Source organism: Empidonax traillii, unplaced genomic scaffold (assembly GCF_003031625.1).
Source record: "Empidonax traillii isolate 1590-97213 ecotype Southwest subspecies unplaced genomic scaffold, ASM303162v1 scaffold1080:size189641, whole genome shotgun sequence".
NCBI lineage: Eukaryota > Metazoa > Chordata > Aves > Passeriformes > Tyrannidae > Empidonax > Empidonax traillii.
Window position 1 is genome coordinate 177987 of NW_020956273.1, and position 11655 is coordinate 189641.

The window sequence follows — 11655 nt, forward strand, 5'->3', positions numbered from 1 at the left end:
AAAGTAATCTAAAGGAAGACACCGGCTTGTCACTGACCTGGAAAAAAAACATTTTCCTTCCCTCCATCTTTTTTCTTCCTCTTCAGAGGAAAAAGAAACTTAAGGGAGAGAGTTGTTTGTTAGGTTTTGCTCTTCAAGTGGAGGTTGAAATGCCAGGGAAGGAGGAGGACGCCCTCGGCATCGCTCATCTCCTCCTGGAACTGCATTGCACCCCTTGGAAAACAGGATGAGAGGACGAGACACCTCAGCCCCGTGTCTTTTCAACAGCCCCCAGCTGCATGCACAGAAATTCATACCACCAGCATCTACTGCAAGAAAATGAGCAAACGCCAGAAGATTTTCCTTTACACTTACGTGAAGTAGAAAACCACGGGCATGTTGCCTGTTTTTAATGCCAGCAACGTTTCCCAGGCTGACTCCCTCGAGGACAGCGGCAACCGGACGTGGGTGACCCAGTTCACCCAGCCAGGGTGGAGAATCGCTCTGTGGGCTATCACCTATTCCTTCATCGTCGTCACATCCATCGCTGGCAACGCCACCATCATCTGGATCATCCTTGCACACAGGAGGATGAGGACTGCTACCAACTACTTCATCGTGAACCTGGCCCTTTCGGACCTGCTGATGTCTGCTTTCAACACCGTCTTCAATTTTATTTACGCCAGTCACAACGTCTGGTATTTTGGCGAGGAATTCTGCAGGTTCCAGAACTGGTTCCCCATCACTGCGATGTTTGTGAGCATTTACTCCATGACAGCCGTGGCTGCAGAGAGGTAAGAGGAGAATGGAGAAGATAAGGTTCAAAAAATCCCCTGTAAATCATAAAAAAAAAAATATCACTGCAATACTCTGTGCAATTTGCCCCCACATACCATGTCAGGGGCCTTATCAGCAAAGTGGGAGAAATGCCAAACTATGGGGTTTGATGCTAATTATGACGTGATCTTCTGTTTTATCCCTGGCCTGAATCACACCAAAATCTGTAACTAGTGGAAGTGGCTGGTATTTTGTTGTTCCCACGTTACTGACCATAAATTGTTTCCCAGTCATCCTGCAAACTTTTCTGTGGGTTTTAGTTTTTTTTTTTTTATGTTGTTTGTTTTTTTTAAACCATCAGAAGGATATTTCCAGAGAAATGAGAATGTGCCGTGGGATGCTGAAAGTGTTAGCATCCTTAATCCTGCTGTGAGTCCAGCAAAACACCACAAATAATGGGAATTAGATCAGAAATGGCAGAGTCTGCTCCCATAGTTCACTAGCATGACTTATTCCAAGAGGGAGGGAAGTAATAACAGCGATTTTGTTTGACTTCTGGGGTAATTTGGTACTTTCATAATATTCTCTTCTGTCTGCCAAGTCACTTTTACTTGAGCTTAAATTTGTGGAGTCTGACTGTGTTTACAGCTCATTGTTAAATAACATGGAGCTGCTTTTCTTTTTAATAGAAAGTGGCCAAAAGTTCGTGGGAATGTCCTCTCTTACAGGTGATGATGTGTACGAGAAGTAGAGGGGGTTAAGCTCCCTTCTAGGCTTTCTGCCCTCCTTCCTTCCATCCTTCCTGTCTTCCCTCTGTTACTTCCACTCTCTGCCTGGCGCCAGGAATACCTCTGCCTTTTCCATCCTGTGTCCCTGCCACAACCCCAAGGTAGAAGGTCTTCCCTGGGACAGCCAAACCCAGCACCCAGAAACGCTGGCAGTCCTTTACCAAGCCCTGCTGTTGACTCTGCAGTTTCCTTCAGGCTTCCTCTGTTCCTTATCCAGCTCCCTCGGGAGGGCAGCCAGTGTCCCTGCGGAGCCATCCAAGAAGCTGTCCCGCCCCGCTCGCAGCTCGTTCACGCCGGCACACGCAGCCTCGGGGGGAAAAAAAATCAATACACGTATCTCACCAGATAAACAAACTAGGAGAGGAACGAGGGCTTTCCCCCTTGTGCAATTCCAGCCGAAACCCCAGCGCCGGAGCTGGGGACACGGCACGGGACAGGACAGCGGCCGCTGGAAGGAGCGCTCGCAAGCGCAGGGATGGGGATGAGTGACGTGTTTGTCAGTCTGCAGCTGTCCAGGTGAAAGCAAATCCCTATTTGGAATCAGTGGCAACTCACTTTGAGACTCAAACACACTTGTGCTGCTCCTGGCTTTAAATTAAGGGTCGTTGGTAACTGCTGATTTTTTATACATCCGGTCTGCCAAAGAATAACTGTTTTTAAAAAGCCATTTCAACCTGTCTTCCTGCCTCCCTGCTCTTGTTCCTTGGGGGTTTGGGGGGAAAGCACCTATACAGCCAAAATCTCTTCAGTCACGTGGCATGGACCAGGAAGAAAACTTGGCACCTCGCTGCAAACCATATTTAGCTGTTCTTTGCTTTAGCCTTAAAATAGACCCTGAAAATAGTCCCCTGGAAACTCGCCACTTCCATTTATTGTTGTGAGAACTTGCCCACTCAGCCTCCGCTGTTTAACTTCGATAAAAACAATGTCTTTTGAAGCAGTTTGTTGTAAGGAAGGAGGCTAAGGAGTGACAGCTCTAGGTCATCTTGGTCTCTGTGGAAAAGTCGCCGGTGATACTGGGTTTAGGATCACCCTGTTTCCCCATTCCAAGCTGCTCTGTGCCCCGGAGCAGCTCTTTCCCCTGCAGTGCTGCAGGCACAAATGCAGTTTATCATTTTCCCAGTTAGCAAAGGCTCCTAGGACCTGTCTGTAAAGTGCACAAGCGTGCCCAAAATGGTGGTTTGTCTATATGGGATGAGGGCCAGAGAAAGGGTGCCAGGGCTGTGGTCCCAGCATCCCGGGATGTCACACGGAGCAGGGCATGGAGAGAGAGAGCACAGGGAGCGTGAGCGGCAGGGGGGCAAAGGCAGTGCTGCCACACAGCAAGAGCAGCCAGCAGATCTCAGCAGGTTTGGTAAATCTCCCAACTTCAGCTCGCCTAAAACCCCAGCTCACCCCTGGCAGAGTGCAAAGCCTCCACCCAGCAGCCCTGTAACGCTCTGACGTGGGCTGTGACAGCACAGGGACTGGCATCATCTATTCCCAGGGCTTGCCATTCACTGAGAGCCACAGATAATCGTTTCAGGCACTTCTGTGGGCAAATACCCTGGAGAATATTCACCGCTGGATTCCTCCCTGACCAGACTCGAGCACTGTGTAACACTGCTTACAACAAGCTAATGAAAAGCGAGGTGACATGAAAATTTTATAGCTAAATAAGGCTCTGCTTCCATGCAGCCCCGTCCTGCAGAGCTCCCTCCCACCGGCCTGGCCAAGGGACAGCTCAATTTGCCATGATTTTTGCTATGAAAACTCGGAGGCAATAGGCATTTGCCACTCTGTTTTGCCTCTGTAACAACCATGACAAAGCACAGGGGAAGCATGACAAGAAATGCATAATTGATTATGTACTTGTTACGACACCGACACCGTCTGTTTCCACACAGGGAACTTAAAACCAGAGAGTGCCCCGGGGCTCATGAGTAATCCAAGAGTCAGAAGTGCTGTGAGGGCTCTGAGCAGGTGTGGGAAGGAGAGGTCAGCACTTCCCTTCCACTGCAAGCACAAGTGCTCCAGCATTTACAGACAGAGGTGGAACAACACAAGTTTTCCACAGCTAAAAATCAGAGGGGAGAAATTCAGGGTAGAGGATACTCAAGACCCCAGTCTGCTCTTGTGATAATAGGAGGCATCAGAGATCGGCATGCTTAGGAGGAAACAGCATACTTGGCTGTGGTTTTTTGGGGAAAGAATTTGAAAAATTAATTTAAGAAGGGAAAAAAGAAAGAGAGAATACTTTTTACAAGGGCCTTGCATGACAGGACGAGTGGAAATGGCTTCATACTGACACACAGAGGACAGGGTTAGATTGGACATTAGGAAAAATTCTCCCCCTGTTAGGGTAGTGAGGGCCTGGCACAGGTTGCCCCAGAGAAGCTGGGGCTGCCTCATCCCTGGAAGTGTTCAAGGCCAGGTTGGACAGGGCTTGGAGCCCACTCAGGTGTCCCTAACCACGGCAGGGGGTTGGAACTAGGTAATCATTAAGGTCCCTTCCAACCCAAACTATCCTGGGATTCTACGAAAAATTCCATAAGGGAAATATTTGCAAAGACCACATGCAGAAGACATAAGATGGCTGCTTCCTCCCCAAACCAGAAGCATCCACCCACATGGGTTTAATACATCCTGCCCTAAGACCTTGCAGTCATTCTCTTCAGAAAGGACCCAGTTCCATGATTTATGGCCTGGAACCTACCAAAATGTCTGTATTAATAAAGCCCACTACACAGTCCCGCTGGGTTTTTACACTTGCCCCACGTGCTGCGTAGATTACCAAGGTAACTATAAAAGCCTTACCTGTGTTTCTTGCAGGTACGTGGCCATAATTCACCCCTTCAAGCCCAGGCTCTCTGCTGGGAGCACCAGGGTCATCATTGGGATAATCTGGCTGGTGGCATTTGGGCTGGCCTTCCCGCAGTGCTTCTACGCCGAGATCCTGACGGACAACGGAGCCACGAAGTGCATCGTGGTCTGGCCTGACGACGTCGGAGCCAAGCACCAGCTGACGTAAGAAAAACCATAAACCCCCCCAAATTCGGGCAGAAGTTCACTAAGGAAATGAATTCCATCTCAGGGGAGTGCTGGGAGAGAGGGCAGGGGAATAGAGGGGCTGGGCAGCCAATCTACGCTCAGTTGAAGCCAGCTGTGGAAAAAAGCTCCCAGGTGATCATGGTTCAGGATAAAGAAGGGCCACGTGCCATCCTGCCCTGCTTTGAAAACGGGTTATAAGGTCTAGAAACCCTAAATACAGAGTTTGGTGGATTTAAGAGAAGCCGGTGCGAAAAGCCTCAAAACGAGCAGTAAATGCTGGTCACGAAAATTCTGGATTTTCTTCCCCCCTGGGGCAGGAGGAAACTGGGTATCTTTAATGCTGAGAAGCCATGCCAGTTAGTTAAAAATTACGCTGCTCTTTGTGGAGGAGAAAAGGAAAACAAATCCTGAGAGGAGCATGTTTCAAACATCCTGAGGTTTTTTAGCCTGATTCATCTGTGCTCCCAGAAGTTCCTAAGCCTCACAGAGATTTCCTCCTGCTTTAACACAAGATTGTTCAAACAGATGAAGCAAGCCATACCCCACATGCAGGGGATCTGCCGTGATTACTCGTTATTCAAAGCATGTGATACACAGAGCAGTTTGAGAAATTTATCAAGCAGAACGTATTTATGCAAAGTAGTAATGGAAGAGCTGCGGAAAAGGAACAAAGCGATTAATAAAGTGGAAACCATTTTTCAAATCAAAACCAAGGGCTACACTCCCTGAGTTCACTCTGCACTCTGAATGCTTTTGCCCAGCTCCATGCATGTTTTTCCTTGCTCAGCCCAAATCTCTGGCAGACAGCTGGATGCCTCCTGAGGTCAGTTATTACCAAACTAACAGGTTTTCACACCAGGTTCTTTCTGGGGTCTCCAGCTGAAGAGCAGCAGCTCCTGACCACAATACATCGTTCACTAACTCACTCCCCCCTGAACAGCCTCAGATCTGTAGGTGTCAGCACCTCTCCTAGAAAGGAAGTTGGAAGCACCGCTCCCCAGAAATCGTAGAGTGATGGATTTGCTGGGACAGGTGCCGGCAACAGACCACGGAGAAAAAGCCATGTGCAACCATGCATGTGCTAGTCTAAGTAATGAGGGACAGAAATACTAAGAAACTCAAAGAAAACCCAAAAAAATGGAGAAATGGGTTCTGCTCTTGACTGTGGGTCCTCTGAATCCTTTGCAATTGAGTAAAACCAGCCTTCAGAATTCCTAGATTTCAGAACAAAGGAAAATCCTTTTCTGCGGGAAAAATGTTTATAATTATGATGAGAAACAAGTAAAAAAACCCACCCTAAACAATGAATGCACTGTGACTGCCAGTCCCCCCTGAGAAATACTGGATATGAAGGGAATGAATCCGTAGAAGTTTAACCAGAATAAAGAATCTTAACCACAGAGGATTTTTTTTTCTGGTGACACCACTGAGGGCCCCACCACTCATTTTGCCAGCACTCTCAAAGCAGATGATTTGGGAGTAACCCCAGAGCCTTGTCATACTGAGAAAAACCATTTGCACCCACCCAGCCTTTTGGGGTCACTGCCAGCAGCGTGTGCCAGAGCCCTCCTGCCTAATCCCAGTTTTCACACTGTTTATGTTAATTTGACAGCTGCTGTAGCTGAGTGAGCAGGTTGTTCCCTTCCCATAAATGGTGCTTGCTTAAAATAATCAACCCCCCAGCACGAGGGAACCAGCAGAAGTTTGTGGGGTAACATGGAAAGCTGGGAAGGGCTTAGGTAAAATAGGAGATGTCAGTGCTTTCAGCTGGAGCAGTAACCATTAGCCTGGTTAATGCTAATTAACACACACACTTAGAAATAGAAACAGCCAGCTAGACACAAAAACAGGCAACATTCCTTCCCCACTCTCTGCATCTTTGTGCACACTGTCAGCAGCCTTTTGCTGTCCCCGATTCAGGTTTTTTCCACTCTTGCCACTGTTGCATTCATCAAGTTACTGTATAATTTTTGGACTATCCCTCTTCTATTCCTGTGATTTAAAGGCTGGTAGTTTTACAGCCGTGAGTCTCAGCCACCCCTCCCTCCTGAATGCAGTGGGATAGCAAAGATCAGTGCAGGTGACCACGGACCGTCACCCTCTGATAAAAGATATGTTATGTTACTCTGTCTTGAAAGAGCAATGAATCCAGCCCAAGGACTCCTCATCACACCCCAGGAGAGGTGAGGTTTTGCTGTTTACAGAAGGCTCTGTAACAACGTTTGTAGTCGAAATTTCTGCTTTGTGGCTGGAGCTGATGGGAGCCAGCCACGCACGTCCAAAAGACAATTTCTGAAAGAGCCCTCCGAGAGCCATTCCGACTGTGAAACCCCCGCTTGTTCTTCTCTTTCAGGTACCACATTGCCGTGATCGTGCTGATTTATTTGCTGCCTTTACTGGTGATGTTTGTTGCATACGGCGTTATAGGGATCACTCTGTGGAGCGGCGCAGTTCCAGGCAACCACCTCCACAGAGTCCGCTACGAACACCAACTCAACGCCAAAAAAAAGGTCAGAAGTGACACTTAAAAGTAATTCCCCTCTGCACACCGGCCCTGCTGGCTCCAGTTCCAAAACGGAGCTTGCGGGTGGTACAAAAATCTTGTGGGATTTGGCACGAGAAGTTAACAAAATATTTTGGGCCGGGGGGTAAAGAGCATCCCCTGGCAAGTATGAAAAAAATGGTGATTACGTGCACCAGCTAGCCTTCAAGGAACAAAGGCCTGGTGCCCAGTGAGCCCACGTTTTGCAGGATAAACCAGGGTAAAACTCCTGACAGGGTGCAGAGGTTTCAGCACAACGGCAGTGTTCTCATTTCCCCGCACATCTCTCCGTCAGAGCTGCAAGCAATTCCTCTGCAGGGACTCCACCTGGTGCACCAGGAAACATTGGCCCTAACTCCCTCCCTGTTCCCAGCTTCCAGACACCAGGGCTGGTTTCTTTGCCACAGCATTCCACACGTTGCACTTCGTGAGGGCAAACCAGACCCAAAACAAAAGCAGCACTTCCCATTGCCCCAGAAAGCTCAGACAATCACCCCGAGTGACAATCAACCCGGAATAACCCACCTGGTTTTGTTTTCCTAGTTTGTGAAGACCATGGTGGTAGTGGTGATCATTTTTGCTGTCTGCTGGCTGCCCTATCACATCTACTTCATCCTGGGGAGCTTTAAGGAAGACATCTACCAGCAGAAGTACATTCAGCAGGTGTATCTCGCAGTCTTCCTCCTTGCCATGAGCTCTTCCATGTACAACCCCATCATATACTGCTGCCTTAACCAGAGGTGAGTAGCGTGCTCGTATGTGTGCAAAGAGAAAACAAAAACCTCAGCCTGAAAAAACATAAAGCTCTGGAGGTGAGAACAGCTCTGATTTTCAACTGCAGTCCATACCCCGAGCGAACAACTTATTTTACACTTCGCTGATAATGTGACACGGGGCACACTCTGAGTGAGATTTTAACTGAGCCCTCAAGATTTTCTGCCTCGGGATAAAATGCAGGCAAATCACACGTAAAATCAGCGCAGCCACATTTGCAACCCAGTTCCACAGGCAGACCGTCCTACTTCCAAGGGAGGCGTCTGTAATCCCTGCAGTGCCTCTGCTGAGCTAATGCTGGGCTGGCTCAGCCACCTGCTCCTCCCAGGCCAACCCCCCCAGCACAGCCCTGAGCCCCCCCTACTCCCGGGGAAGCAGGAGCATCCCAGGGGTGTTCTGTTGCAGGTCCCATCCGGGCGTGGACGAGGGAGTCCCCACGGGGCAGCAGCTGGGACAGCACAACCCCGTCGTGCCAAGAGATGTCCCTCTTGCTCTGTGCTGGTGTGTCGGGATGCAGAGCGGGGGAGCTGCCCGTGCATCTCCGTGCCAAATCCTGCACCCATAGCCTGCCTCTCCCTTCAGCCTGGCTGCACGCAGGGAGTTCCAGGGTGACCAAATGCTCAGCTCCAGAGGGACGCTGAGAGGCTTGTTTCGAGCCTGTAAGCTTGCAAAAGAAGACAGTTTTGCAGCCCATCTAGCCAACCTGTATTTAACATGGAACACCCGGACACGCCCTCTCCCTCCTCTCTCAGAAAGCAGAGAGCTTCCTCATTTAATTATTCATGTTTTTTAAAAAAAGCTTCCAGTGGGTAAAAACAGGTTTTTTCCTCAGTGCTCTGTGTCTCTCAAATGCTGTTACCAGCATGCTCAGCATCATCCACTGAGCACATCAGGCAGCCTGCCATTTCACTGATCTTATATATTTACTTAAAATATATGGAAATCTGATCATAAACTCCTATTGAACCTCCCTCTGTGGTTTTATACATTTAGCTCTTCACCTCACTGCTTTGATTGCAATAGAAATTCTTTTATCTCCGTGGTCATCCACAGGTAGAGCCAAGTCACGAGTTTGCTCATTCTCTGTGCAATTAAAAAGATCATTTCCCCACTGAATTTCTTCTCTCACACTTACAGGTTTCGTTCTGGTTTCAAGCTGGCCTTCCGGTGGTGTCCGTGCATAAAAGCAACCGAGAAAGACAAACTTAAACTCAGGTCCCCCTCTCTTTACCAGACAACCCTCAGGAAGTCGAGAACAAGAAGTTTCAACACAGAAACTCAGCTGAATGAGAAAGAGGAGATACCATTTACCCTCACCCGACTAAAGCTCTGATTTCCTCCTCCTGGTTCTGGCTCTGTCCTCACACACCGTGTCAGGGCAGCAGATTTGCAGAAGCCCAAGGCAGCTCTTTTTTTCTGGAGCAACTGTTTCCTACAGGACTTCAGTACTAAAAGCAGCCTGCTTGGTAACACTTCTGTCCACGTAGGTCCAAATATCACCCAGCTAGGGACGTAAGTTTGGCTCTGCCTTACATCAACAACTGCGATACAGCACAGAGATCGTGCCCGTGAGGTCAGAAGAGCAGCAGACCTGAGGCAGCGCCCATCAGCGGAACAATAATTATTCTCTTCCACATTATCAGCAGCCAGGTGTGGGCTGCCCTCTGGTTCGGTCAGTGCTCATGGATCCAGTCTGAATCCTTTCCCTCCTATTTAGCCCTAACAGCAGCCTGACCCATCCCTCTTTTCCCAGACAGTCCCTTCATCTTCTCTTTCCAGACCTACCCCATATTTATTCTCACTGCTCTTCTCTTCTCAGATATGAAAATAAAGGCTGAAACAATGTCATCTTCCAAGCCTGAGGCATTATGTGCAGGCATGCAAAACAGGAGGAGCTGAAATATAAACATGACATACAAGTAATACAGCACTTAATACTGGTGTGCACCTCATAATCACCTTCACCTCTCCCATAGGTTTGTAGAGACTATCACAGAGCCAAACCTTAGTAATTAATTAAAAAGCTCCTATAGTGTCAACAAGATTGTTATTTGAAATAGGCCCCTTTGCTCTGTGAAAGCAAAACTGCAAAGTGCTGCCAAGCTTAAATTCTCCAGTAAATCCAGAGAAAAGATTTGTGGCTTGAACTGAAAGAGGACTCGGGGATATGATTTCCCCAGGCCTGTTTAAATACAAGAACGCATAAATATTATCTTCCTTGTCCACTTCTCCGCCTCTCTGGCTGCTGGGGAGAACAATTATGTTTTGCAAAGGCCCGACAAACTTGTCTCACTAATGGGACAAGAGCCCGGGGCTGTGTGCCCTTCTGGAAGAGTTCACTGTTTTATGTCATTCCAGCAGGTAGTTACTAATCCAGATGTTACCTGGCCACCTGCTCCTCCCAGGGCACCCTCTGTGCAGCCCTGACAGGCACCAATGTCTGCTGGCAGCTCAAGGCATCTTCCTGTTGTTTGGTGCAGAAAGCAGAGGGTGATTTCTTCAGGTTGCAAAAGGAATTCCCCGTGCTCTGGCAGACTCCCACGGCAGATCCCGAGGTTTCATCCCACAGGAACAACAGTTACGGGAGCAAAGACGCTCAGAGCCCCTGTTACACTGGAAAAAAAGGCATGCCAAGGCAGGCTACGTTATTCCTGGGATCCATGAGGTAACAGGAGCACCATGCTCCACAGTAACTACATGCAATTCTTCCTATAAATATAGACAGGATTAAATACCACGCAGCAGTAAAGACCTCCAGGGCAGCACTAAATCCCCTCCTCTGCGTGGTTTCTTGTGCTCTAAGCAGCAAAGCAGTGCCTGCAGCCAGTAAAGAGAAACGTTTGAAGAATCTCATTTTTAAGGCAAAGGAACAAACAAAAAGCACAGAACGGGGTTCAGAAACACTTTATTTTGCCTTCTGCTATTTTCTTAAGAAAACAAAACAAAACGAGGTCTGCTTGTTTTAAAACTCATTCAAAAGGCTTTTGGGAGAACCCCCAGAGGAGGAAGGAGCAGATGACATTACAACAGCGGTATGCAAATGGTCTTTTCCCCAGGAAATATAAGATTTTTGTGATCATATTGCAGTAATTACAGCTTAGCAATTAAGAGGACTGTGATTTTATTCACCAAGACAAAAAGCTTTAAGAAAGACATCAAGCACATCAACTGTGGTCCACGGTAGGAAAAGTTGCGCTGTTAGAAACACAAACTCACTCCCTATTTGTTATGACCTGGATCCAAGAAACAAAATGACCTATGCCAGCATCTCCAAAATTCGCAGTCACCCTGAGACCAAGTTTAACTTCCACTTCTCATTGCCCTCTACCCTGCCCTGAGCCTAGCTCTCAGATGCCAAAGAGCTCCAAAGCCAGGTCCCCAGGCACGGCTCACACCACCCCTACAGCACTGCCCACGAAGGGGCAGGCACAAGGTTTGCAAACCTTCAAGCAATTCAAATGCAACGTTGTCTCCCTGTGCCCAAAAAGTTTCTCACCTTCTTTTTTGTCTCCTGTTTGGGGTCATAGCTGCACATCAAGGGTGTCAGACACTACTCAAAGCCTAATGTGATCACACCGCCCTCGGTGCTGAGGTTTTCCTGCACTGCAGATCCCCCCTGCACAAGACAGGGCATGAGGTGCCCCCAGACAAGCTCCGTGCCCCCAAAGGTTTGGGCGTTGTCAGCGCTGTGCCTCTGCTGAATTACATCAGGAAACACGAGGCACGGGGAACCTGGGTGAAATCCACCCGGTTTGAATCTGACCC

General features: G+C 48.4%; 1 protein-coding gene across 1 annotated transcript; it reads left to right on the forward strand.

The window, feature by feature from the left end:
- Positions 1-375: 375 nt before the first annotated feature.
- LOC114068536 (substance-K receptor-like) lies at positions 376-9223 on the forward strand. The gene is made up of 5 exons (XM_027904742.1): positions 376-773; positions 4356-4550; positions 6928-7084; positions 7660-7856; positions 9028-9223. Exons 1-5 carry the CDS (start codon positions 376-378, stop codon positions 9221-9223), a joined length of 1143 nt encoding a protein of 380 aa, XP_027760543.1.
- The last annotated feature ends 2432 nt before the right edge of the window (positions 9224-11655 follow it).

Coding starts and splice junctions, on each gene's coding strand:
- LOC114068536 (XM_027904742.1), top strand. CDS start 376: ATGTTGCCTGTTTTTAATGCCAGCAACGTTTCCCAGGCTGACTCCCTC. Junction 4,551..6,927: donor GGAGCCAAGCACCAGCTGAC/GTAAGAAAAACC, acceptor CTTCTCTTTCAG/GTACCACATTGCCGTGATCG. Junction 7,857..9,027: donor TACTGCTGCCTTAACCAGAG/GTGAGTAGCGTG, acceptor TCACACTTACAG/GTTTCGTTCTGGTTTCAAGC.